The 24,917-nt window shown below is 53.6% G+C and overlaps 8 protein-coding genes across 8 annotated transcripts; 4 read left to right on the top strand and 4 right to left on the bottom strand.

Moving 5' to 3' along the window:
* Positions 1–872: 872 nt before the first annotated feature.
* B0T26DRAFT_725420 (glutathione S-transferase) lies at positions 873–2,485 on the top strand. The gene is made up of 2 exons (XM_060442763.1): positions 873–1,130; positions 1,181–2,485. Exons 1-2 carry the CDS (start codon positions 878–880, stop codon positions 2,095–2,097), a joined length of 1,170 nt encoding a protein of 389 aa, XP_060291191.1. The 5' UTR covers positions 873–877; the 3' UTR covers positions 2,098–2,485.
* A 127-nt stretch (positions 2,486–2,612) lies between these two features.
* On the top strand, positions 2,613–5,174 carry B0T26DRAFT_679823 (uncharacterized protein; the record flags this gene model as incomplete). The annotated part of the gene is made up of 7 exons (XM_060440399.1): positions 2,613–2,639; positions 2,784–2,824; positions 3,214–3,233; positions 3,289–4,076; positions 4,168–4,193; positions 4,373–4,461; positions 4,747–5,174. 7 exons carry the CDS (start codon positions 2,613–2,615, stop codon positions 5,172–5,174), a joined length of 1,419 nt encoding a protein of 472 aa, XP_060291190.1.
* Positions 4,998–8,563, bottom strand: B0T26DRAFT_725418 (uncharacterized protein). Its single transcript, XM_060442762.1, has 5 exons — positions 7,962–8,563; positions 7,855–7,910; positions 7,016–7,781; positions 5,288–6,959; positions 4,998–5,188 (listed from the first exon to the last, which is right to left on the bottom strand). The coding sequence occupies exons 1-4, from the start codon at positions 8,489–8,491 to the stop codon at positions 5,435–5,437; spliced, it is 2,877 nt and encodes a 958-aa protein (XP_060291189.1). The 5' UTR covers positions 8,492–8,563; the 3' UTR covers positions 4,998–5,188; positions 5,288–5,434.
* A 3,234-nt stretch (positions 8,564–11,797) lies between these two features.
* Positions 11,798–12,517, top strand: B0T26DRAFT_788486 (uncharacterized protein; the record flags this gene model as incomplete). Its single annotated transcript, XM_060446822.1, has 2 exons — positions 11,798–11,905; positions 12,020–12,517. Coding segments are annotated over 2 exons (606 nt in total), but the record flags the coding sequence as incomplete, so codon positions are not given.
* Positions 12,518–13,001: 484 nt separating this feature from the next.
* Positions 13,002–14,719, bottom strand: B0T26DRAFT_725414 (uncharacterized protein). Its single transcript, XM_060442761.1, has one exon. It carries the CDS (start codon positions 14,649–14,651, stop codon positions 13,257–13,259), a length of 1,395 nt encoding a protein of 464 aa, XP_060291187.1. The 5' UTR covers positions 14,652–14,719; the 3' UTR covers positions 13,002–13,256.
* A 249-nt stretch (positions 14,720–14,968) lies between these two features.
* B0T26DRAFT_725412 (uncharacterized protein) lies at positions 14,969–15,979 on the top strand. The gene is made up of 2 exons (XM_060442760.1): positions 14,969–15,234; positions 15,307–15,979. Exons 1-2 carry the CDS (start codon positions 15,018–15,020, stop codon positions 15,843–15,845), a joined length of 756 nt encoding a protein of 251 aa, XP_060291186.1. The 5' UTR covers positions 14,969–15,017; the 3' UTR covers positions 15,846–15,979.
* Positions 15,980–18,800: 2,821 nt separating this feature from the next.
* B0T26DRAFT_875347 (uncharacterized protein) lies at positions 18,801–21,114 on the bottom strand (the record flags this gene model as incomplete). Its single annotated transcript, XM_060448065.1, has 3 exons — positions 20,531–21,114; positions 19,138–19,548; positions 18,801–18,811 (listed from the first exon to the last, which is right to left on the bottom strand). Exons 1-3 carry the CDS (start codon positions 20,907–20,909, stop codon positions 18,801–18,803), a joined length of 801 nt encoding a protein of 266 aa, XP_060291185.1. The 5' UTR covers positions 20,910–21,114.
* Positions 21,115–21,308: 194 nt separating this feature from the next.
* On the bottom strand, positions 21,309–23,117 carry B0T26DRAFT_875346 (uncharacterized protein; the record flags this gene model as incomplete). The annotated part of the gene is made up of 6 exons (XM_060448064.1): positions 21,309–21,597; positions 21,662–21,783; positions 21,842–21,968; positions 22,748–22,829; positions 22,899–22,970; positions 23,070–23,117. 6 exons carry the CDS (start codon positions 23,115–23,117, stop codon positions 21,344–21,346), a joined length of 705 nt encoding a protein of 234 aa, XP_060291184.1. The 3' UTR covers positions 21,309–21,343.
* Positions 23,118–24,917: the final 1,800 nt, after the last annotated feature.

The following is a 24,917-nucleotide window of genomic DNA, read 5'->3' as shown; positions in this document are numbered from 1 at the left end:
GTGCTTCAACTTGTTGAAGTCTCTCTCGATAGGCGGATGATTTGCATAGTTGGTATGCTTGGGAAGAAGCTCAAAGGTCTATTTCCGGTCGATAAAAACAAGCGCTTTGGCTACGCCCTGCCAGGGGCAGTCCCCGTGATCGGTGGTGATGTTCTTCGTTGCCTTGGACTTCACGACTTTCCCTCGGTAACAGCCAAAATCCACTCTTCTTGGCCCGAAGTCTTTGGCATGATTGGCGCCGCGTAGCTTGAATACGCCAAAGCGTATAGGAGTAGCCCATTCGTTCAAATCGACGACTAGATGGTCGAGGGTGTCGTATTTGAAGGTGAAAAGCTTGTGGTTGGCCGGCGGGTTGGAAAGTGGTGATGGTGGCGGCGCGGGCGGCCCAGCGATGATTTTGGTGGTGGTTTGGTTGGAAAGAAAGGTTGCAGTGCAAAAGGAAGGTTATAGTGGAATACGAAGGCTGCAGCGTAATTAGGTTGGGTTGCGGTAAAAAGTGGTAAATTACGTGGCGGACCGTGGATGGGGACCACTTTACAGTAGCCGGAGACGCCCCCAAGAATATAGATTATCATTCCACCTACTTCGGCGTGGTAGCCAGGCAGAGCACAACAGAATAGGAGTAGACCCCGATTGTAATACTGCGAATTCTTTGTCTACATTAGTGAGAAGGGGGCCCTGACTAAAAGTTAGGGTTAAAGGTGTGGGAGAGTTTTGGGCCACACTAAAGCTACTCGGAAAGGTAGGTGGATTTTCGGGAAACTAGCCCCTTGGAGAGGTGCCTAGCCACCAATCCGAGCAAACCAATCCGTTCGCTCTTACGCAACTGGTCGGACTGCCCGGGCGTGCGGGGTCGACGGATGTGGGATGATGCATCATGTCATGTGCTTCAAGTCATGATTTCCAGTCTCCAGACACAGCTTTCACCCCCAATGCACACCCCTTACCACCCAACATTACCGTAACCAACTTCGCTCGAACTGCAAGCCGTACGGACAATATGGCTCCTACGAAACCCAAGCCGTTGACCGTGGCGCAGCACCTCGCCGGCTCCAACCAAGCTTGGCACGGCAAGGTCGCTCCGGGCACCGTCTTTCCCCCCGAGAGCGGCCGGTACCGTCTCTATATTGGTCGGTATTTAGCCCATATTAGACTGGGGGACGTGAGTTGACGCGAGCAGGCCTCTTCTGCCCCTTTGCCCACCGCGTCAACATTGTGCGCCACCTGCTGGGGCTGCAGGCCGACATCCCCGTCACCGTGGTCAAGCCGTACCCCAAGGGCAACGACAAGGGGTGGCCCGGCTGGGCCTTTCCGTCTAGCGCGACCGAGTACCCCGGCGCCAACCCCGATCCGCTGTTCAACTCGAGTTATCTGCACGAGCTGTATTTCCGCGCTGACCCCGAGTATCAGGGCCGTTACTCGGTGCCCGTGCTGTGGGACACGCACACCAACACCATCGTGAACAACGAGTCGGCCGAGCTGATGCACGACCTGCCCTCGGCCGGCTTCGCCTCGGCGTCGACCGCCGTCGACCTGTACCCGGCCGCGCTGCGGGCCCAGATCGACACCATCACGCCCTGGATTCAGCGCGACCTCAACTCTGGCGTCTACCGCGCCGGGTTCGCCCAGACCCAGGAGGACTACGACAAGGCGGTGCCGCACGTGTTCGCGGCGCTCAACGCGCTCGAGCGGCTGCGCGGGGCCTCGGCCGCCGCGGGGCCGTACCTGCTGGGCGCGGCGCTGACGGAGCTCGACGTGCGTGCGTACGCGACCGTGGTGCGCTTCGACGTCGTCTACGTGCAGCACTTCAAGTGCAACCTCGGCACCATCCGCCACGACTACCCGCAGCTGCGCAACTGGCTGGCCTTTTTGTACGAGCGCGTCCCCGCCTTCCGCGACACGACCGACTTCCGCCACATCAAGGAGAACTACACAAAGTCGCACGCCGACATCAACCCGCGCGGCATCACCCCCATGGGCCCTTGGCCGGATGTTGAGGTTGACGGGTACGACGCGGACGCCACCAAGGTCCGCGTCGGCGGCGTCAAGATGCCGCTCGTGCTGGAGCTGGAGAAGGAGTTGGATCTGGGGTTGTAGTTAGGACGAGGTAATGGGCGATAGAACATTTGCTGGGAAAAGACTGTAAAACCTAGCCCTGGTCATGTCCAGTAGGAAAAGAAAAGTTGGATATCTTGACACTGCACTGTTCCAATCACCCAGGGTGCTCTGAAGACCAAAGTGACCGTTTGGGTGCGCATGTCACACGCACGGCATGCTACGGTTATCGGCACGCAGCCCACACGTCGACAAACCCCGGATCCACCGATCAGCTTTTAGCCACATTGCACACAAATACGCACAGCCGTTGGGGATCCCACCCGGGAAGTTGGTTGCTGGGCGGCGGGGCGCAATATAAGTTGCCGCGTCTCTATAACACGTAGTATTAAAGCCTTTGCAGGCGGGAATAGGCGGTTATGTAAGAGCCTCCTCTCTTATTTGGTCAATTCGAGCCGCAACAAAAAGGATAGACCTCCATTGTTCCTATCGCGGGTTGCCAAGTGGATCAGTTTAGTGAACTATCAAGAATTCGAACAAGATAATATACCCGAAACATGCTGCCGGCTGTCAAGCAGAAAAAGGTAGGATTGGCCGTCTTTCTGCGAGCCGGAGCGGCTCCGGCCCGCGTGCCCAGCATCCGCCCAGGAACTAAACCCACTGCCCAGGAACTAAACCCACTGCCCAGGAACTAAACCCACTGCCCAGGAACTAAACCCACTGCCCAGCACCTTGGCGCCGCTGCACCATCTTCCGACGGTCTGAGAATGTAAGCAGACTGCGGACGGCCGTGCGAGAGAAAACACGCCCAGTCGGCTAATGTAGACTCCAAGCTGGGCGCCGTCGAGTGACCAAGTATGACACGATGGGTTGGGCGAGGACTCGATGGGTTGGGCGAGGACTCGATGGGTTGGGCGAGTAACCTACAAGCTACTAACCCGCAACCTAAATGTCAAGACGGCTGAGCCGGAGCTATACGGAACAGGACGGGACGGTTTGGCATGTTCATGGTAGCACAATACGCGAGACAAACCAAGGCCGTCAAGGCCAGATATGGCATTGCTTTTTCCATCCTGGGTGAATATGGCTAGACATGTTCTTCGTCGTGGGCTTTGCGGCCCCCTTTTCCCGAAAACACAACACGGCTACCCTGTCCAGTGTCCACCATGTCGAGACCAGTAAGGACAGCATTTGCGATCATCTCATGTCTGCTTGCTGCACAGTGCACTGCAGAACCGTCTGTGCCTCCCAACACCCTTCCCCACAACGATGCAGCAATACCTGCGTGGGAAGCCGGCGGGTGTCTGCCGGGGCCGCTACAGCACGCCGCGCACCCGCCGTGTCCGGCCACTTTTCACCTCGAGAGCAACGGCGCACAGTCCGAGTCTGCCAGCGAGCCCTGGACGCACCGTCCGTACTGCCCCGACCCCGAGCCTGACGCTGAGCACAAGACGACCGCCTACTGCGTCTTTACCGACGCCACGTTCCGCCGAGGCCGCGGGCTGAGCGTAATTGCGCCTGCGCCGGGGCCGGACACAGGCACCGCGGCAACAGATTCGGGACTCGCGCGGGCCGTGGGACAAGCCCTGGCCGCTGCCACCGCATCCTCCGCCCGCGCCAGCGCGAGTGACTATAGCGAAGAGAACGGAGACACCCCCGCACCCTACGCCGTCCAGCCCATCCCGGGCAAAGGCCTCGGTCTCGTCGCCACGCGCCGCATCCGCCGCGGCAGCGTGCTGATGGTCGACGGCGCGGCCGTGCTCGCCGGCGCGGCGTTCCCGGGCCGCGTGCGCCGCGCGACGGGTCAGGAGCTGTTGGCTGCGGCAATAGACAGGCTGTCAAGCCCAGAAGAGGTGCTAGGTCTCGCGAGGAGCAGGGACTATGCTGGAGGTGCTGGTGCTGATGCGGTGGGGCGAAATGTGGATGTGGATGTGCGGGTGGCCGAGGATGTGGTCAAGACGAATTCGTTCAGTGTTGAGGTTGGCGGCGTCGCAGTCATGGCTTTGTTTCCAAGGATTGCGGTGAGTTTTCCTTCCTCTCGTGCTTTCGTCGGATTACATTTTTTTCCCTCGTGGTGTGTTGTATAATCTTGCACCTGCTAATTAAGCGCAGAGGATAAACCACGCCTGCAACCCAAGGTTCGTTCATTTCTGTTTCAACACGCCGTCGACGGGCTGGTGGGGAGGACTGCAGCCGCCACAACTTTGGCTTTGAGTCAATCGAGAATCGTTTGAGACTCATCAACCACACCACGCTGCAGAACTATCACACTGCCACGGTTGAAAGAAGCTTTGGTTTACTAACTTGCGCAATGCAGTGCACTCACCAATTTTAACGAATCCACCCTCGCCAACACCGTGACAGCGTTTCGCGACATTGACGTCGGCGAAGAGATTACCATCAGCTGTATGTGTGATGTTTCTTTACCCTGACTTTCCCATCTCCAGTGCCCACCAACTCTACGCACCCCAACCAAACCCCTAACCCCAGTGCCCACCAACTATACGCACCCCAACCAAACCCCTAGACCCAGTCCCCCTAAGCCAAGTCCCCCTAAACTAAGTCCCCCTAAACCCAGTCCCCCTAAACCAAGCCCCCCTAAGCCCAGTCCCCCTATACCCAGTCCCCCTAAACCAGTCCCCCTAAACCCAGTCCCCCTAACCCAGTCCCTCTGACGCCGCCACGCTACAGACTCCGACTTCGGCCTCGCCTCTACCGAGAGAAAGCGCATCCTTCTCCAGAAATGGGGCTTCCAGTGCAGCTGCGCCCTGTGCTCCGCCGACGCAGACACACTAGCAGCGTCAGACGCGCGGCGCACCGAGATGCGCGCCACGGGGCAGCGCGTGCTGCAGCGCGTTGAGGCGGGCGACTTTGCCGCCGCCGTTGCGCTCAACGGCGCCCTCGTGGCCGCCGTTGCCGAGGAGAAGCTCGTGCCCCACCTCGGCGACCACTTCGACGTCATGGCCCGCCTGTGTCTGGCTGCTGGAGACGCCGAGGGCGCGGCGAAGTATGCCCGGAAGGCGATTGCGGAGCTGAAGGGGTTCTACCAGGGTGCCGAGGCTGAGGGACTCGCGGTCAGGGACCTGGAGGCGTTGGTTACGAGGTTGAAGCGGCCTTGACTAGGCTTTGTTACCTGGGTGATGTGGTTAGGAATTGGGGAGTTGGGGTTAGGGAGTTGGGGAGTTGGGGAGTTGGGGTTGGGGAGTTGGGTTAATTTATGCAGTCAACTTACCTCGACAGTCACCCGCATGCGATATACTACTGATGTTGAAATATAGAAAGTTGGATCTTCTAAAGACGCCTCACGTATCGCCGTCTTGCTTCTACCTCGACAGCTCGCTGCCCAGGTTACCCGACCTCGAGGGTCTGGCGCCAGTGCCTAGGATTCAGCCTCAGTTCTCGTGAAACTCCTCGCCCCATACTCGCGCATCAGTGCTACTATCTTTGGCACATCTTCTTTTCTCTTGTCAAGTTGGTCGCCCACAAAATAGCAGCCCATCGTTTGCACGATGTTGAGAGGGCTGCAATCCAGGATGTTGTTGAACCGAGCGAGAACGGTGCCCTCTTTCCACACTTCGCCCTTCTGGTCTCCGGTGTGGTTTGGGTTCGCCCCAGCCTCGAGCAACAACCTGACTCCTTTCAAGTCCCGCATCCTAGCTGCAATTTGTAACGGACAGATTCTATATCCAGGGCCGTCAGGATCTGCTCCAAGCTGCAGCTGACGGGCCAAAATACAACTGCCGTTGCAGCTGCCATCATTCCCGTCGTGAGTGTGCCAACCAACCAAATGCAACAGGATTTTCGAAGGGTCGAAGTAACCTATTACAAGTTCAAGGAACAGTTTCAAAGCGTCTGACCTTCCGTTGCTGAACAGGGCAAAGAGCTCTACAAGTGTCCCTTCAAATTGGCACAGTTCTATGGCCTCTTCACTTATCGGATGCCATATCGGAAGGCTCAGATCGACACTGCTTTGTAGCCAGCTTCCTGCGCGGATGCTTTGGACGAACTTCCGCCCGAGCTCAGAACTTTCATCTGTGAATAACAAGTTGATGAGTGTTCGCACCGCATCATTTGTCGGTAGCTGCCTCCATGACAGATTCCAGAATTGCTCATCTTCATAGAGCAAGTCACTCGAAAAGACATGGGTGGCATTCTCGATACATGCTGCAGTATGTGCGAGGTGTTCGAAATGCTGGCTCGTCGCATTGAGCATTGCAAATGCTAGCTCGCACAAAGTGGTGTCCGAGGCGAGTGTTTGGCCCCAACACTTCACGGCAAGTATTGATGATACAATACTATAAAGATTGAAGGATTCTTCTATGGCATCAGCGATCTTTTCATTCCCAAGGTAGATGTCTTCTGTGTCCCAGATGTCATTCGGTTCGGTGTCGAGCGCTTCCAGCATAACCATCTTTGCAAACTCGAGCTTGACCAACTCTTCGTCGATAGCAAAGAAAGAAGCAGGCCCATTTCGTATTCTCGTCGAATCCAGGAATTCCAAGACCGTGTAATGTGCAAAAGCTACAGCAGTCGTAGGCTGGAATTTTACATCGTCGTTGTCACGCTCTTGGGGTGACAGCGATATCAGGCACCCACAGAGGTCGCGGAGAAGATCCACGTTGTAATCATAGTCGTATCCACTAGAGCCGAGCAGAGCGGTGCTCCTTTGTATGGCCTGGATAAGATTGGAAGCGGGTATGTTGTCGACGCGCAAGTCATCATGGGCGTAAATCCATTTCAGCGCATGATGGACAACCAGCCTGGACTCATGGGGTATTTGGAGGAATATCCGCTCGTAGGTTTCGTCCAGAGTCCGCGGCAGGCAGACCAATGCCTTTAATATAGTGGCCTTGTCGCCTTTCAGACGCTGCAGGATATCGATCTGACACACGACCCAGCGAAACCTAATCATATAATTAGAAGGCTGACAGAGATCGACACAGATTTCAGAATAACTCACATTCCTTTCGCTTTTGCGGACAGTGCCTCCAAAGCCTCGTCTTGCACGCTAGCAGGCCAGAGCCTTAATTTGGGGTGCGTCTTAAGTTGTGCTTGGACAAATAGTCGTATATCTTCGTCAAGCAAAGGATTCCTCATGGAAATCGACGTCGAGATCCCTTTCATGGATTCTTCGATATCGAGGTACTCGCGACTAGTTGCCAAAACCCGCGTCTTCGAAAATCTCGGGTCGGTGATGAGATCTCGTAAGACTTTCAGGAGATTCGTCCTAGGCATACTCTCGTCGATGGCGTCCAGGATGACATAGACACAGTCGAACGCTTCCATCATCTCTTCCAGCACATAGAACAGGTCCGATAGGCTAGGTCCCTCGCCGCGCCTGTAAAGCTTGTACAAGTTGGCAGGCATAGTGTCTGCCGCCCGACCGAGTTGACGAATTATCCACCGCAAGAAGTGCAATGCTTCGTCTGTGTTGTGGCCAAAATAGCAGTAGTAGTAGACGTATGCGTTCCTGCTTTTCGCCGCGTCACCAGCGTTGCAGCGCGTCTTGACGTTTTCGATCAAATGAGACGCGAGCACTGTTTTCCCGGCCCCCGGTATGCCGTGGATCCACAGAGCGCGGTTCGGGCCTGAGATCCAAGCCTTCCAATCATCGGATCGAAGTACCCAGCCGCCAGTCCCCGGCTCATATTGGCTACAAGCTCGATGATGGAGAGATGACGGATCGATGCCCTCAAGCCACTTGTAAACATCGCGCCGCTCAATGCCTTCAAGTTACCGTGCCATCAGTCAGTCAATACCTGGTCTTGAAAGTAAATTCTCCAAGGAAGTCGTACTTACCCGAAAGGGCCGTCTGGATCTCGCCCGCTTTGCCTTTAATTTTCTTGATGTCATGGCTGTCTCCGTGTCAGCACAGAAAACGCGGCACGGAAAGAGTCCGAGTGCACCTGATGTCTACCGTAAGTGCCAGATTGAGAGTAGTCTTGTGTTGCACCACTTCCGCTAACAGTCTCCTAGCCTTAGTCTCTTTGAAAGACCAGCCGAGGGTGTGCAGCATCTCCGCCACTTTCTGCCGCTTGGATTTGATGCCCAACGTGCCCTGCGCAGACTCGGCCGGGAACAGTGCACTCATATGGTGGAGTGCTTTGCGACAGCCTTCGACGGGACCTTCCTTTCCGATCAGCGTGTTAAGAGAGACTGGCCCGTGTCCATTGGACGCGAGGAATTGTATGTTGTCCAAGATCGCTTTCAGGGCCGACGCCTCGATCAAAATGACTCGAAGATCCGATGGAGCATCGCTGGCAAGTTCAAGATAGAATTTGCAGAGCGATATTACCCTGTCGGCGATCTGGATCACCGCAAAGATGCTAGCCGCAATACTGAGCGGGTCCATCTTGTGTCGGTGTGCCTTTCCCGCTGGGAACCGGCTGAGTACGAACGCCGAAATAGGGGGAGGGAGGGAAGAAGGGAAGATCATGAGACGCAGTGGAAAAGCCGCGTTCTGAACTCTCAAAATCTGCAGCAGCGAAGGAGGGGCGAAAAGCCTGGGGGAGCGCCCTGTCGGGCTGTGCAGCGCCACTCGGTTTCAGTTGGCTAATTAATCCACGCAGCCATCCCGCAGCTGGCGTCGGAGCCTTCGGGAAAGCCCGTCAGGCGCCTTTTAGGCAGCCGTCACGTGTCGACTCAAGGCTTCGTAGAATGCCGATCTCGCCTTTTTGGCCTGCGAGCAAAAATATGATGCCAGGAGGTTCAAAGTGAAGATTCATGGGGACTGTGTCATAGGCAACAAACCGGGCGTTTCAAAACATTTCAGATACCCAAGCCTGGGCACTGAACACGGCGTTGGAAAGTCACAGCGGACAGTTTTGTGCGAGGTCCCTTTAAGTTCTATTTTGAGTGAAATAATTGTGTCGTAATTAGGGGGTATTATTGCCCGCCGGCGGTGGTGGGTAGAATACCAAGGGACCTTATCCACTCATTCAACAATTACAGAATCAACTAATGCAGGCCGTAGCCCCTCAATACCAAGGCGTCTGCTCTTAGCACTACAAAAACACGCCATATCCGATGTCTAAAAGGCTTTCAGCTGATTACGTTGTTAAGCTGTATCTGCTTTTTTTTCCTATTACGATAGGGACTGTTGCCTTGGCATATGTTGTTTACTTCTTAATTAGCCTGTAGTAGGGTATCTTCGTTGGTTGATTATATATCGAATGACGAGCCAACGCCCGGCAAAGTTCCTAGGCCTCTGTTTCGCGATAAGACTGCTTGACGGAAATATGTGAGGAGCAATGGCTAGGCATAGTCTCTCGCGCAAGATAAGAGGCGGCGCGTGATCTGTCTTGCAGCACTCTTATCGAGAACTCAGCCGCAGTTTCTACTCGGGGCGCAGCACGGTGGCGTCTTTCGTGGCACCCTATGGGTGTGCCTAGAGCCTGGCCTACTGAACCGAAATTCCAAATATGTGTCCAATGACAACTTGCATGGCCGCAGCGAGCAAGCAAAAGGCATAGAAGCGCTACGCCGGGGCCGATATCGAACCCCACCTTTGATCTTTATCACGGAACTTGGACCCGTCGCGTTCCACTCCAAGGCCCAGGAGAATATTTTCGCAGCGCGACGCGAGCTTGTTTATCAGCAAAAGCGCGTATTGATTGTCATGGCCGATCCTCTGTGGGTTGCCGCTTCCTCGTTGTCAAGTCATCATCTCAAGCACTCGGCCTAACTAACTACGTGAGGAACCGCCATGATCTGCTACCAGATCCAACGCGATCGGCTACCTAGAGCTTGCGTCAGCCGTCAGCCATCAATCATCTCACGGTCACCCTCGAGAGATTCGTGCGCGATGTGCGCGCTGCGCGGGCCGACGTGGCCGACATCTTGAGGGACTTGAGTTCGCTTCAGTTGGTGCTACAGTTGATAGATGTTGAATTCTCGACTGGGAGCGGCGAGAGGGCAGTCATCCCCGACAGCTTCCAGAGCCAAATTAAGTCCGCCATCGACAACTGCTCCGTCGTGGTCGACCAAGTCCAAGTATGTGTCGATAAATACCATGATCGGTTCTTCGGTACTTCATACGGCACGTCCTGGGCCATGACCTGGAAGACCGAAATGGAAAAACTTCAATCGACACTCGCCGCACACGTTACCACATTCAACATTATCCTCAGCGTAATAACCGCGTGAGTTTGATTTATGCCTCGACAAGCATCGCCACTTTGGGTACATCTACTGACTTTTTTTTTCGGGATTCAGTTTCAGGACGGGATAGATTCCCAAGAGAATGTGGTAAACTCCGGGGACATTAGACACGACACGGACCAACTCCTTCAGGAGATTAGAAATTTGCAGGCGAAGGTGAAAGGAAAGGCAAGCGAATCGCCGCGGAACCTCATATTGGAGCGTTATTTGGATGAGCTTTCTAGTTACGCTGAGACCGTTGAAGGCTTACCTAGTCCCGACTCCTCTATCACATAGATTGGCTCCTCTGCGCCGGCGAATATTGTCGCGGCTGCCGCAGCTGAGTAGTTTGCCGAGATATTTATAGAGCAGCAACTCATCGGAGGCCTTTGTAAAGACGCCTTGGAATCCGGCACTATTGGCCCAGAAAAGCTGGGCCGTAGCTTGAGAAAGTTGTTAAGACGCTTTGGGGGCGAACTGAAAGCAGAGGCGAGCAATGCTAGCGATATTGTCGCCGCCAAGCTGGTGAGATCCCGAGCATCCCAAATCTCACAGGCTATTCAGGAGAGGTCTGGACAGTCGTCCGCCCTAAAAACATCGACGTAGCTGTATGGAGACTTCCTTGATAGGACGAAGGTCGATAAACGGCGCCTCGTCGAAGACTTCCTGCAGAATCTCGAGCCGAGCCCGGCTGGCGCGGATGAGGCTATTAAAGGAGACGAGATAGACACGGTCTCTTCCGAGGACGAGATAGATAACAAGGACGAGTACTAGGAAGCTGACAACGATGAACTACTAGCCTTGGAAGCAATGAAGCAGTTCATTTTGAGGAGCACCGCTTTCCAAACCCTTCAAACTCGGCTTTATGACCTCCTCTCTCCCACATTTCCATCTGAGGTTCGGAAGTTGGTTCAGAACGAGGTCTCGAAAGCTCCAGCAACCGCCTCGCCGTACCGAGAGGCTCGACTACTCTACCTCAGTAAACTGGAGCTAGACCTAGGTATGGACGATATCGTCGCCTTTGAGCTACATTATCACAAGGTATCGAGCTATTTGGATACGGCGAAACGGACTGTCGAACGGGCTACACAGGAGAAATGGGACTGGTGGCCTCTCGCAAACCCCCACCCCCCTACAAATGCCCAAAAGGCCTGCATCCATTGGATTTGCGTAAGAGTCTAATTACTAGTTACCGTGCCGTCAATTAAGGGACTAACACACCGTACAGGCCTGTGGGGAAAGACGGTTCCGCGAGGTCCCCCCGGACCTTGCAATACCGCTCAAGCGTCTCGTTAACAAGTTTGGGACTACGAGAGGCGGCGGCAAATTCAACACCCGGCCTCCCAACAGCTCGACGCGGCCGGCACCACAGGGATCACGGCCCAGTCCGCCGCCACCTGCGCACCTTAGACAGGCCCAAGGCGTTGCTCCACCGCCATTACCGGGCGCGGTCCAAGGAAGCTCGGCAGGTCAGACACAAACGCAGCCCACGGGTTCCGCATCCGGGATCTCAGCACCTCCACTTTCAAGTTCGCTATGGGTCTTCCTTGCCGTCGACGTATAGGGCGATTACCAGCTCGCCCAAATTCCAGTGACCAAAATCAGCGACGAGGAGTTCTTCCAGGCCTTGCGAGCTACATACTGCCAGATGCGAGGGTGGTTTCGTCGCCTGTTCAGTTTCCGCGTGTACCACCACTGCGAGTTTGCTCACGTAAGTGACTCAATCATGTTTACAGGAGAGAAAGGAAGGAAGGAAGGAAGAAGAAAGAAAAACAAAACAAAAACTCCACTGTTTATACCGATACTGACAGAAGTGTCCCCCCAGGTCGAGCGAATCGGCGTCGACGCCTACGTCCCCAGCGACCTCCGGCCGTCTTTCCCGGACCCGAGCGACGCGGCCTACGCCTTCGCGCCCAAGCCGCCGAAGCCGGTCCCGCCCATCAACGCGCACGAGTTCAAGCGGCGCTTCTACGCATGCCCGCGTCTCGACCCCCACATCCGTTACCTGCCCGGCAGCGGGCACACGTGCGCACGGTACACGGGCGTGAGCGGCGCGCTGGGCCGCATCCCCAAGCGCGACGCGCCGCTCAGCACGCGCGCGCCCGACCGCGAGGTCGTCTGGGGGCTGGTGGCCGTCGAGTGCCCGTCGCTGGCCAGGGTGTTTGCGTACCACGTGCTGGCGCTGGCCGGGCCGTTTGCGTTTTGGGTCGTGTGGCAGACCAAACTGGGGCACGGCGACGACTGGCAGAACGCGTCGATCCCGTTCGCCGTCGTGTGTGTCCTGCTGTCCATGTTCTGGTTTCCGCTGCTGCAGAAGAGTTAATTATAATTCCAAGTATCTATTACGTCTTAAAGACATGTACCTTACCTAATAGAACGCTTCGACCGGCTTTACGACTTCTGTAAGGGTGAGCCGTTATGCCAGCAAAAAGCACGTAGAGCGGGAGGGCTATATTAGTTCTATAAGCGCGATTCCCGGATCATCTTCACCAGTCTGGCAACGTCGTCTGGAATAGTAGACACATACCGATTTTTAGTGTTTGCGCGCTTGCCATTCTCATAGGCTCTGAATACCTCGTGAATTCTGCCTCCATAGCGAATGCGATAAGGACCTTCGCCATTTCGAGGTATCTCAGCCATGCCTGAGTCCCATCTCGAATCGACCTAATATATGGTGGCCATCAGCGCCATTCTCGAGACGGAAATCGTGGTTGACGGTGATTAGCGCCAAGTTAAATATTGCCAACAACATCACCACAATCATCACAACAGGAAATTCTCCACAGAAATCTCTCTTGCTGATACTTATGGTGTGTGTGCTCAGCGTAAATCTCATTGCATCTAGCTAAATCACACACAACGTTCATTAGCCAAAGCCGAAATGTACTTAGTCTCAGTCAAGTCTGGATGGACGAAGCAGAAAACCTTATGGGTTCCATCCGCATCACACACATCAACTATATATAGCAATCATTTAGACACCAGGATAGAGGCAATTTGATCCGTGTTTCACTTGAGAGCGACAGACGGTCAACCAACTCGATACTACTCTTCTACCCCCACTAGCCGAACCAGCTCAAACCGCTGAGTTTCCTCCTTCGAGCGCCTCGCCCAGTGCTCCCAAGCGTGCTGTCTGCAACCTGGCTACTAACAGGTAGGTCCGATCCCAGATGAAGAAACTCCCGCAACTCGACCGCCACGTTATACTTCTCGCAAAGCCCAGCCGCGAAGTTCTGAAGGCCATAGCAGCCTTGGTTACGGACGCAATACAGACGGAGCTTTTTGTAATCACTTTGAAACTCCGCATCCAGCACCTCGAAACCCAACGTCGCGAGTCGTCCGCTGGGGTCAGAGGCCATCGTCCGCGTCGTGTCATACCCCTTGAAATATTTCATTACCTCTTCCTCCCGTTTCTTCTTCCCCGTCTCGGCGTCCGCAATCTCGTCCTCGCTCGCAAGCCGCAATACCCGCCTCGGCCGGTCCGCCTCGGTGAGAACAAAGTCCTCGCGCCCCGGCGTCTGCGGGATACTCGCCCAGGTGAGCGATGATAGCCTTGCGAGGAGTTGTTGGTGGTTGATGACGTGGCGGTGGAGGACGTCCCTGGCTGTGTCTGGTGCTATGTCGCACCGAAACGCCAGACCGAAGTCCTCGCCGCCTGTATCGTCGGTTGAGACGACGACTTGGTCCCCTCGCTTAATGGCTATGGAGTCTTCAGTGGGTGAGGTGTAAAAGAGTCCAGGGCGCTCGTTTTTAAAGACGATAATGTGGAAAATGTGGTGTGGCGGAAGTCGGGCGATTGGGTTGGGAATGAGGCCGAAGGCGCTTCCGTATATCTGAGGAATACTGTTTGGTGACGAAGCAGCTTGGAGTGCCGACGGTGACAGCTGAGATGGGATTGAGAGGTGGCGGCTCGACCAGCCCTCGAATCGTTGCCGTAGTGACGCGACTTTCTGAGCAAACTCATCGTATGCTTCGTCTCGGGACAACTGCTGGCGTTTTCCGATTCCCTGTTGAACCGCATCTGGAGAGAACTCTTTGAGGAGTAATCGTGTGTCGTCGTACAGTATGACTAACTGCGAGTGAACGTAATCTACACCAACACTGTCAGCGTTCACGACGGTGAGATACATATATGCGTCCTTTGAAGTAGTTAACTTGCTTCCTCCTACAACGCTCTCCGCCGCATCATAAATGCAGCTCTGGGCCTGGGCAACCTGATCGCGAAAAGTCTCAAGAGATAAATTGATGTTGCCAAATCGGGTGTCCTTGGAGAAACTCCGTGGAAAATCCCATAGCATGTCGAGTAGCGCCTGGAGCGTGCTGTAAATAGGGCCGTTTGCGTCGTCAGAAACCTGGGAGCCGAGGGTTCGGGCGGAGACGGCACTGCCGGCTGATGAGGCGGATCGGGCGGATCTTTTCCGCTTGATGGAGAAGCGGAATCGATCCCAGCCAGGCATTGTGACCTGAGGGAGGGCGTCTGAGAAGTTGGTGAAGGTTGCCTCGGTGAGCTTTGGGCAAGTAAGGCAGTGCTGGTTGTGAGTCTACAAGATATGGGTGAGCTCGACGTTAAGTGCTTCATTGACAAGGATTTGCGGGGTGCTGTGGCGGAGCTGGGAACAGCCTGGTGTGGGCGTTTCGCTGTGAGACCCTCGATTGGCTGTCGCTAGCTGGGGCGGTATCACACAGCCTCAACGGAGGGGCTGTGTTGGCATTGCGCGTTCCTCCTATCACAGCATCACTGCTTCGGAGCCCCGCCGACATCGACCGGATGCATCCCTCCTTCAACGTCGTCAGCGACGACATATTCTCAATAAACTGACACAATGCTACTAGATTCAGACGGCGAAAACTTTGTCCAATACGTCAACAGGTCGTTAGACGAGGAGGAAGACTTCCACTTTCTGCGGTTCGAGTTCCTGCAGCGACTGAATCTCGCCCAGCTACAGGTGAAGCTTGTGCGGACAAAGAGCCAATTCCAAAAGAGCGGCAAGGCATCGCCGGCAGACTTGGAGACACTCCAAACTACTCTTGCTGCATATGGTGAGCGTTCTTGATGTCATTGCATGCTCTGGTCTAGTCTTAGATATCTAGACCGATAGCTGATTTTGTCAGCAACTGCAATCCGCGACTACAGGGAACTCAGATCAGCAAGAGGCATTGACAATGCTGAAACCAAGAAGCGTAAACTCCTGCTCCAGCGCTTTTTTCAGTCCGAAAACGACTTCAACGACCCCTTTCACTCCCACTACGCTTTCTTCAAGCACGGCGAGAAGCAGATCGACCCTGTTCGCCGGGCATTGATGCGATATCTCCCCGCACGGCTTGCATATTCAGACGAGGAACGAAGACAGAGGAGTAGGGAATATGCAGAGGGGAAGCCCCCGTTGCGAGTGTCCCAGTTTGTTGATAAACTTGTCCGGTTCTCGGTTTCTATCACGGGTGGGACATTTCTCGTTATACCGATGCTCATCATGGCGATCCAATCATCGCAGGTGAAGAGCTTGGTTACTGTGTCGATATCAGTCATTGTTTTTGCGCTTATTTTGTCGTTTGCAATTCGGCTGACCAATGTTGAGACTCTTGTGTCGACGGCAACATATGCTGCGGTTCTTGTTGTCTTCGTGGGTACCAGCGTGGGTGGAGGTTCATGATATATTACTACCTATAATATTAGCAACGTGGTAGCGCTAGAAGGATGGAGAACTTGCATTGTTAAATAATTCGGTATAATCTCTCAAGACCGAGGACTTAGAGTTATCTATATATCGAGCATTGTGTGTCCCGTGAAACCTCAGGGATCCGTATACGGCTGATCTCAACCCCCCCGAGTACCTTTCTCGGGTTGCTTGATGCTGGCAATATTGAATTGGTTCACGGCCCTCAAGTTGAGAGGAGTAAGCGCCATGATGCGCCGATGGAGTCTCTTGAAGTTGTCATCGAGCATCGATATCTGCTCTTCGTCAAGGTTAGCGGCAGTACTAGTAATATTCACCCCGCAAGTAGTACATCGCTGCGTTCTCTATGTCCGCCGACGGCATCGGGCCCGAGTAATCCGGAGGCTGGCAGGAAGACCCCTTTGCTGCACCATCGAAGCTATCACCACATAAGCTCGAGAAACCTTAGTCAGTGTGGCCAACAACAATCAACATTGATAAGCTATCAATCGATAACGATAACAACGGTTATCAACACTATCAACAGAGGCTCACAGACCCACTTTTTTACCCCTCCCCCCTCCATCCCTCATTACTCCTGTCATTTTTCCTATATCTACAGCATCAAACCCTTAGTCTTTTCGTTCAAGATGTCAGACTCTATTCTATCGAATGGTTCGACGAATTTTCCCTCTAGTACCGGGACTGGGACCGGGATCAGGACCAAAGGCCGTCAGAAGAGGGCTGTCGCCACATGGGACCATTCTCGACCACCAAAGCCGGACGAACCCAAACACATCGGCAAGCATCTTGTGTGGTATTGCAAATACTGCCCTGAATACCGCTGTATAAGCACAACTGCAGCACGAGGCCATCTTGTGTCACATCATGGTATTCTAGTCGACAAGGTTGAACGAGATCAGCAGCTACCCAGTCCGGCTTCGATACCCTCGGCCTCCTCCGTTCATCAGCTACATCAGCTACAAGAGCGAACCAACAAAGCTCTTCTCCAACTCATTGTACGGCACAACCTCCCTTTTCGAGCTGTCGAATGGCCAGCGATGCGCGCAGTTTTGTCTCTGGGACATCCTGAGGTTGAGAAAGGGGTTATCTCCAGTCATTCATCGGTCTCGAACAAGATTGACTCTCTCTGGCTGTCTGCGAAAGACGACCTACGAATGCGCCTCCAATCGTCTATCTCGATGATCCATTTCGCGGCTGATATCTGGACCTCACCAAATCGCCATCTTTTCCTCGGCATCTGTGTCCATTTTATTGACCGAGAGACATCTCAACTAGCACGAGTCCTTCTTGGCCTCCGGCCAATTCTCACCCATCGTGGAGACGAACAAGCGGCGGAAATCTTCCAGGTCTTCGAAAGCTTTGGGATCGTCAACAAGATTGGGTATTTCATTGGAGATAATCACCCATCGAATGACGTTCTCTGCCGATCGCTTGAATCGAAATTCGCCTTGCCATGGAATGCTTCACAACACCGGCTTCGATGTACCGGCCATGTCATCAACCTTGCTGTACAGGCCTTTCTCTTTGAGACTTTCGATGACGACAGCGACAGCGATCGGCAAACACAATGGAGGCAGCGAGGCCCTCTCGGCAAGCTGCACAACATCGCTGTGCATATCCGTGGCTCTCCTGCTCGAAGTCGAGAATTCGGTCTACTTGCTGGTCGAGGTCTCCCTCTCGATAACGAGACCCGATGGAATAGCTGGTATACCATGCTCAAGGTTGCAATCGAGATCTCTGGCTCAATTCATACGTATCTGGAGAAGTGGCTTGACGACCTTCGCGACGATTATCTCGACTTGGACGACTGGGGCTATCTCAAGGACATTGCAGCATTCCTCGCTCCTTTTCATCGCGCAACACTCGCGACTCAAGGCCACAGCGGAACACTTGATGGTGTGCTTCTCTCGATGGATATTCTGGTTCAGCATTACGACAAATCCCTCAAGCGTTTTGCGAAGTCACCACTTCAGTCAAATATCGTACGAAGTTGGCAACTATTTGACAAGTATTACGCGAAGACGGAAGCAGTTGTGGTGTATGCTGCTGCACTTATCCTTCATCCATCTCGTCGACTTATATACATCAAGAAGAACTGGAAGAAGGAGTGGCAGAAGCCAGCGTTCACAGGGGTCAAGAAGCTTTGGGAGTTGTACGAAGACCGGGATGTCATCGAAAATCCTCAGATTGACGAACCTGATCTCGATGAGTACGACCAGATCGCAAGAAAGCTCGAGGCTATTGATATGCAAGACAGCAACGAGTACGAATCGTACACACGAGAGAAAGCGATCCCAATTCAGATGTCTGCACTCAACTGGTGGCTAGCGGAGGAGCGACGTACAACTTGGCCAAGGTTATCGCAAATGGCGATTGATATCTTATCGATCCCTGCGATGAGCGACGAACCTGAAAGGGTCTTTTCAGGTGCACGGAGGACGATTTCATGGGATCGAATGCAGCTAGGAGTGTCTACTATTGAGAAGACGCAATGCTTGAAGAGCTGGTTTGCTTCAGGGATTATTTCTGAGGGGGAGGAGGGAGAGGGGGGGGAGGAGGTGGGGGGGGACGGCGGCGTACAGGGGTCCGAATAGTGGCAGGGGTTCTGTTGATAATTTTTGACAACGTTATCAACCTGTTGTTATTGGTTGATAGTGTTGTTGGCCACACTGACCTTAGTGATGATGATGAAATTTTGTGCTACGAAACGTACGGTATGCCGCTTGGCTCTCGAATGTCCAATTGCTGGATGATACGAGTCTTGCAGAGTATCAGAATAGTACAGGATGGTACTTTCGAGATCCTCCCCTTGATAACACGCTCCATGTCAGGCGTAGCGGCGTGCATGAGAAGGGTTGCAGATTTTGAGCAAAACTTGTGCAGTGTGTTCCCGGGGCCGAAAGTGTATATGGCCAGGGACTTCTCGTCTCACTTCTTGGCTAGGAAGGGTTGGGCGTAGGGCGTACCCAGAGATACCCCTTTTTGTAACAGATGCTGCAATTGCATTAGTAAACTTCTCGTATCTCGAACAATCCCATCTCAAAGACGAAATACCCGCAGTGGCAATTTTGCGCCTACTTTTTTTTCCTCGTTTTTACTCCAGGCAGTCTTTCCCTTTGGACCGTGATGACCACAAGTTCTATGCTCGTAGTTCTCGTAGATGTTCCCAGAGCACTTGTCACAGGGCTTCTCCACACCTCTCCGGACTCCATTGTCGCCTTTGTTTTCTTTCTTGTTCTGTGTAGGCACCGTGATCTTCGCGAACTTCGCTGTTGTCCGCTTGCAGCGATCTCTTCCAGCTCTTGATTCAGCTTGTTCCAGGTCATTGTATGCTCTTTGAGGCTGTTGACCCAGAAGAGATGGCGTTTAGGGTAGGATTTCTTGAGCTTGGCGATAAGAAGGTCGAGGTGGAATTGTTCGGTTACCCCTGCCTTCAGGTCTGTGATCTTGGTGTGCAGGAATCGAAGTCTAGTAAGGAAGGCTGACATTGTTGTGAAAGACTTGCGCTCGATCATAGCGAGTTCGAAGACGAAATCTATCACGGCTTCTTGCGTGACTCGAGGGATGACTTCCTTGATTAGATCGTAGGTAACCTTCGGGTTCTGCTCTCGAGTGTTCCAGTTACGAGCGACAAGCTTCTCGTGAACTGCCTTCGACAAGCTGTTGTTGACCATGGCTACAACAACGGTTCGACTCATTCGCCTTTCTTTCTTTTTCTCTGGAATCGTAGCGGCTACCGCAAGCGGAGGGTCTACGGGCTCAGCTTTTCCGCCTACCGGGAAGTCCGATAACCAAGCCAAGGAGTTGGAGGGCGATTTAGGAGAGCGCGAATACCTACGAGGCATACTATACGCAGATGCCATGGGGCAGCGGCAGACTTCCCGAGAGACTATCATGTTCGAAAGTTCAGACGCTCTCAAAGTGACTATGGCGCCATCGAGCGCGCGGTTTACACGCAAGGGGGATAGTTGCGAGGTTATCCATGCGTATATCAAGATTTTGTCGAGCGCAACACATTTTGAGAGAGAAGCGTGAATTTGCTTCTTTTACACATCCAACAATCATGTTTTATTGGGAATGCATCACTCCACACCGTCCACTCCAGTGTCAAGCGCACTCCTATTCCTATGGTCTTTCTGCTTCAAAAAGATGCCAATATTCCCTCTGACCCATTCCATGACATGTAAGATACATATACAACCTTTCAAGCCCCTGGTGTTGTTCCAAAGTCCGTGTCCCCAGCTGCCTCAGATGAAACTGTTGGATTCACCAGGGTACCGGTACTGGACTCAACAGGGCGTGGCTGCACGCCGAAAACTGGTGGTTCAAGCCCGTTCTTATACTACTATTGTGGTGGCGAAGTGGGTGGCGAAGTCTCTATCTAGAACCTTCGAGGCCCTTCTGCTTGACAGATTCCAACAGAAACTAATGCGGATTGGCGATAATATTACTGTACATACACCGATCAACCGGCCCATTATCGCACACTTGAACCCGTGCATTCCAGGCGACAAACCGAAGCTCGCCAGTCGAATGGAACTTTTGATCATACTAATTCCCGTCCATATCAGCGGGGTGCTCTCATTCGACAGCAGCAGGAGGGGAAAAAAAAAAGGGGGAGGGGGGGGGAATGTGTACCGACATCCCGGTTCCAGCACCGTTCTTGTTGCCCCATTGCGCAAAGTTCTTGCTCTCGCCGACCGGATCTGCATAGACAATGCGCGCAAAGACGGAATGACTGTTGCCGGACAGGTCCTCCACGGCGCAATGCGCCTGGTCAATCACATTCGACTTGTGGAAACGCCACCAGCAGGTGCCTCTGGCGAGACCTGCACGCGTAGCGGAGGCAGATACGGAGTCACTGCGTCCGAAGAGAGGGTGTGCCGAGACGGTGGCGGCGACAAAAGTCGCGATGGCGACGATAATGAGCTTAATGGAGACCATTTTGAGCTGGCTGTATGGGGGAAGCTTTCTTGTCTTTGCTTTGCGTAAAGCTAAGCGACAGCACAGTTGGGAATTTGGAGGAAATAAGAGCATTCTTAAATGCCTTTTTCTGTTTTGGCAACCCTTGAATGCTATTTTGTGAAGACTTGTAAGATAGCCGACGTCTCGGCTGGACTTTCGTCCTCCTGTGCCAAGTAAAAACCAAGGTTCGGGGATGGTGGGTGGAAGGTAGGCCGTACCTACATGTAAGCATATTTCAGCTTCGCCCAAATCTCCCACCGAGAACGAAGCGAGCCGTGATTTCTGACACTGGCAGGGGTAAAATGGGAATCAGACCGTAGCATTGAACCGATTTTGGGCCTACTTTGGTGCCAGCTTTCCAACAGGATCACACGCACTAAAATGCTCCGCCCTGCGGCACTCACCTTGTAATTGGCTGCGCGGTTTCGTGCCTTCAACACACTTTCACGCGACACGCCACAAAACGACACTGCTAAGGAAAGAGATTGCGTGCATTGCCAGCTCGGTCAGGTTTGGAATGTTTCCACGAGCGGCTTTTGTGGTAGGTTGTCGTCTGGAGATGAGTCGCCGCTGCTGTCTGCTGTTGTGAGCTTCATGACCCAGTTGTTCTTCCCCTTCAGGGATGTCAGCAGGACCTCGTTACCGTTGGTCACGGCGTCGCGGGGGAACACGTCGCTGATCTCGATGCTCTGGTGCGTGCCGAGGATTAGCGAGAGTGTTTTTTCGGGGTCAGGGGGCGGCTTGCTTGTGGTTGCTGTTGCTGTTTGTGTTGTGTCGTCGTCGTCGGGTGCCAGAGCAGCGGCCAGCGGTCCTCGGAGATGGACATCCATAGGGCTCCGTGTCGATCCGGGTGGCGTCGGCGGTGCCGACCATGCTGTGGTCGGACAGCTCGGCGCTGCTGCTCTTGTCGATGCAGCACGTGTCGACCAGACGTAGGAGTAGCCGTCTGCAACAGCCTGCAGGCAACATCCCAGCAGCTTCTCGTACCCCGGCTTCGAGGTCACTCGAGCACCCTGAGTGACGCTGCGGGTCGTCGTGGAAGGACGTCGTGGAAGGGCACTTCGTCGTAGGGCGTCGGCGAGACCGTCGGGTTGAACGAGACGAGCGAAATGTCGAGTGAATCGGTGCCGTCTGTGACGCACTGCAGGATAGATATACATGCTTGCAACTATTAGCCGAGACAAGATTGAACCGGAGATGCGCTATCCGGTGAAATGGCCGTGCCAAGTGCAAATAGGGCTAGTATTGGCTTCCATTCAAAGAGTTGTCGGATCATATCATGAGCTCTGATCAAAACACCATGTGTATTGATCAACGGTCTACCAGATCAGTCCAAGATGAGCCCGCTCACACTACTTTGGCCACTGCTTTGGGAAATCCCAAGACTCTTCCTGAACGTTTTTATCACATCCCTGTGCCTGTGCCCCTTGCGCTTTTCCACCGCGCCCTCGATTTACCTCCTTTCTGTTCGTTTCAGCAACATCTCTCTGCTCAATTAATAGCTTCTCGAATCCGATTCCGGTTTTTTTCCCTTGATATTCTTCCTGTTCTGCTTGGGCGGCCCCAAAGCCTCGAACTCCATCTAGGCGTCGTCCTTCCGCTTTTTGTAGTCTTGTTGTGACTCGTTCTCCCTCGGTTGTCGGGCAACGTCTCACGGTTATGCACCTTCCGATGCCAAAGTTTCCACCAATTGGCAAAGATAAGATTGACGCTATCGACTACTGGTAACTGCCCACTTCTGAAATGGAGGGTGTGTCAGGACCCGAGACTGTCCGTGACTACAGGGGGCACAGGTATGGAGGAACACCGTCGTGTAACATATAAGGAAGATACACTCCCCGTCTCAAACGTAACCAGGGTCTCCTTCCTTGCCAAAGCAAACCCGCACTCTCATGACCCCTAGACCGTACAAAATGCGTTATACGACGGGTCAAGCGCCTTTCCACAGGTGGCCTTTGTGAAGACGTCCCTTATGTTGACGTTCATGATGCACTGTAAACATGAAATGTTAGTGAAACTGCGTTTCTGTAGTGACTGGGTGTTGCGAGGTAATTAGCACACCATGTGCTGCTGGATGGTGTCAAAGCCCTGGAAGACCAAATCCTCGAGACGGGTGGGTGGGTCGGGACGGGCCTGTGAGCGTAGCTCTGTTACTTATAGTTTATAGATGATCGAACGGTATCGTGGTCAATATTGAGTGAATTCTCGGGAAAATAGTTGGGCTAATGTTACATGGGCCGTCACGGGCGACGTGGAGCCTGTTGGGAATGCCTCCACCATAGATGCCAGCGTTCGAGATTGAGGGCAATAACTTTGTTGTGGGTATGGCTAATACTAAGAACGGTAGAGAGTGCGCGAGAATTGATTACCACACGATCCTGGTGTCGATAGATGCAAGTCATGAAGAGGTGTTCTCTTCATGACAATGATGGAATCGCTTGGAAAGCCTCAGACCAGTCGTTTGAAGATAGTAGACAGCCTAATTATAGCCAAACGTCTCGGACGTCGGAGACGGCAAATATATCTATCGGGCTGTTCAGCTCTACAAGCCTCGGCACGACGGGGGGCTATATCCTCCGGCTATTTTGCTATCTATTCTGTGACCAATGAAAGGTGATTTCGTTTGACGGTTTACAATATTTTCCATTTTTAAAAGAGGCAGTCTATTCGTACGGTAGGAAGCGTCTTTTTGTACGGTAGGGTACAAAAAGTGACATGCGCGCTAGGACCCGCCCATTAAAAACCCACTTTTCGCACTAAAAATAACGCTAATTCCTGGGACGATACCAGCGTAAGAAATCTTCGGATCAATCGCAATCGCATCGCAATTACACCACGCCGCCGTCGCCAACGTCAATATGCTTCCAAATGCAGTAATATATGCTCAGGGCCGTAGATGCGCTCAATCGTTCATTTCTGCAATAAAACCCGAAGGCTTAACCTGTGTTGTTGCTTACATAACATGCCTAAAAATGCAATAAAAACCTGCCCTGCCTACGCATCGTCAAGTTCATCGCTTTGTTGTGCCTCAAATGCTGCAGCCAAAGCCCTCGTAGTGCGACGAGTCGATGCACCGCGTGTTGATGCCTTTGTAATGCCTCCTCGAGACCCGCGCGCCCTGGTGGTTGAAGCCTGTGCTCCAGATGAAGCCGGGGTTCGTAATACCCCTGATGATGCGCGTGGTGTTGATGTTGCCTTTGCACCACGACCGCCCCGGCCGCCCCGGCTGCTCGGGCCTCTCTTCGCCGCACCGAAGCGGGCGCCGCCGCGAGGGATAGTGAGGTCATTCACAGTTCGTTGTGCTTGCGCAGGGGCGTTTTCGCTGGTGTTTTCCTGAGTCCTGTTATCCCTGTTGTCTTCCTGCTCCAAGCTGACGCCCTCCCATTGTGAGGCATTACGGCGAATGGAAGGCATGACGCCCGAAGCCCTGCCGGTTGACGTCGTCGTCGATGCTACTATTACCACCGGCGTTAGAGACGCTGTCGCCGCCGGTGATGCCGTTAAGATCGGGACTGTTGATCGGGGTGCCCGGGGGTCAGGAGCAACCGCCGCAGAGCCTCGGGGTCTTCCTCGGAGGCGCTCAACACGGTCAAACTCATGATATTGTAGATACCGGTCTTCGTCAGTAAGAGATCTACCCAACCACTAATATGGGTGGAAATCTAGCTTCGTGAGCCTCAAATCTCCCTCGATCATTCTATGCAGAAGGTTGTGGCTGCAAGGGATGCCGAACTGGGCGGTAAACTGGCCCGTACACTCCGGCAGGGGGCCCGGGTTCGGGTCCTTTTCGGTCGGACAGGCACGGAGTGCAATGCGGAATTGTTTGACGACCCGATCCACGGCCCTCTCAACGATGTTGTACGGAGCCTCACCGAGCCACACTCTGCCTATATATGACCGCTTTATACGAGTCATCGCGGAGTGGCGAGCCTCGCTAATAGACCTCTGCATTTCCTCAAGCATTCTGAACGACTGTTCAATAAGCTGAAGAATGTCACTATTCCCGTTGATAACAAAGCTCTTCAGGTAACGGTTGAGAGCCTCAACTGGGGACGTGGTGCGGTGGCCAAAGTTGAGGCG

Source organism: Lasiosphaeria miniovina, assembly GCF_030549165.1.
Source record: "Lasiosphaeria miniovina strain SMH2392-1A chromosome Unknown B0T26scaffold_7, whole genome shotgun sequence".
In the NCBI taxonomy this organism is placed as follows: domain Eukaryota; kingdom Fungi; phylum Ascomycota; class Sordariomycetes; order Sordariales; family Lasiosphaeriaceae; genus Lasiosphaeria; species Lasiosphaeria miniovina.
Note: the sequence above shows the minus strand (reverse complement) of the source record. Positions and strands in the feature narration are given on the sequence as shown.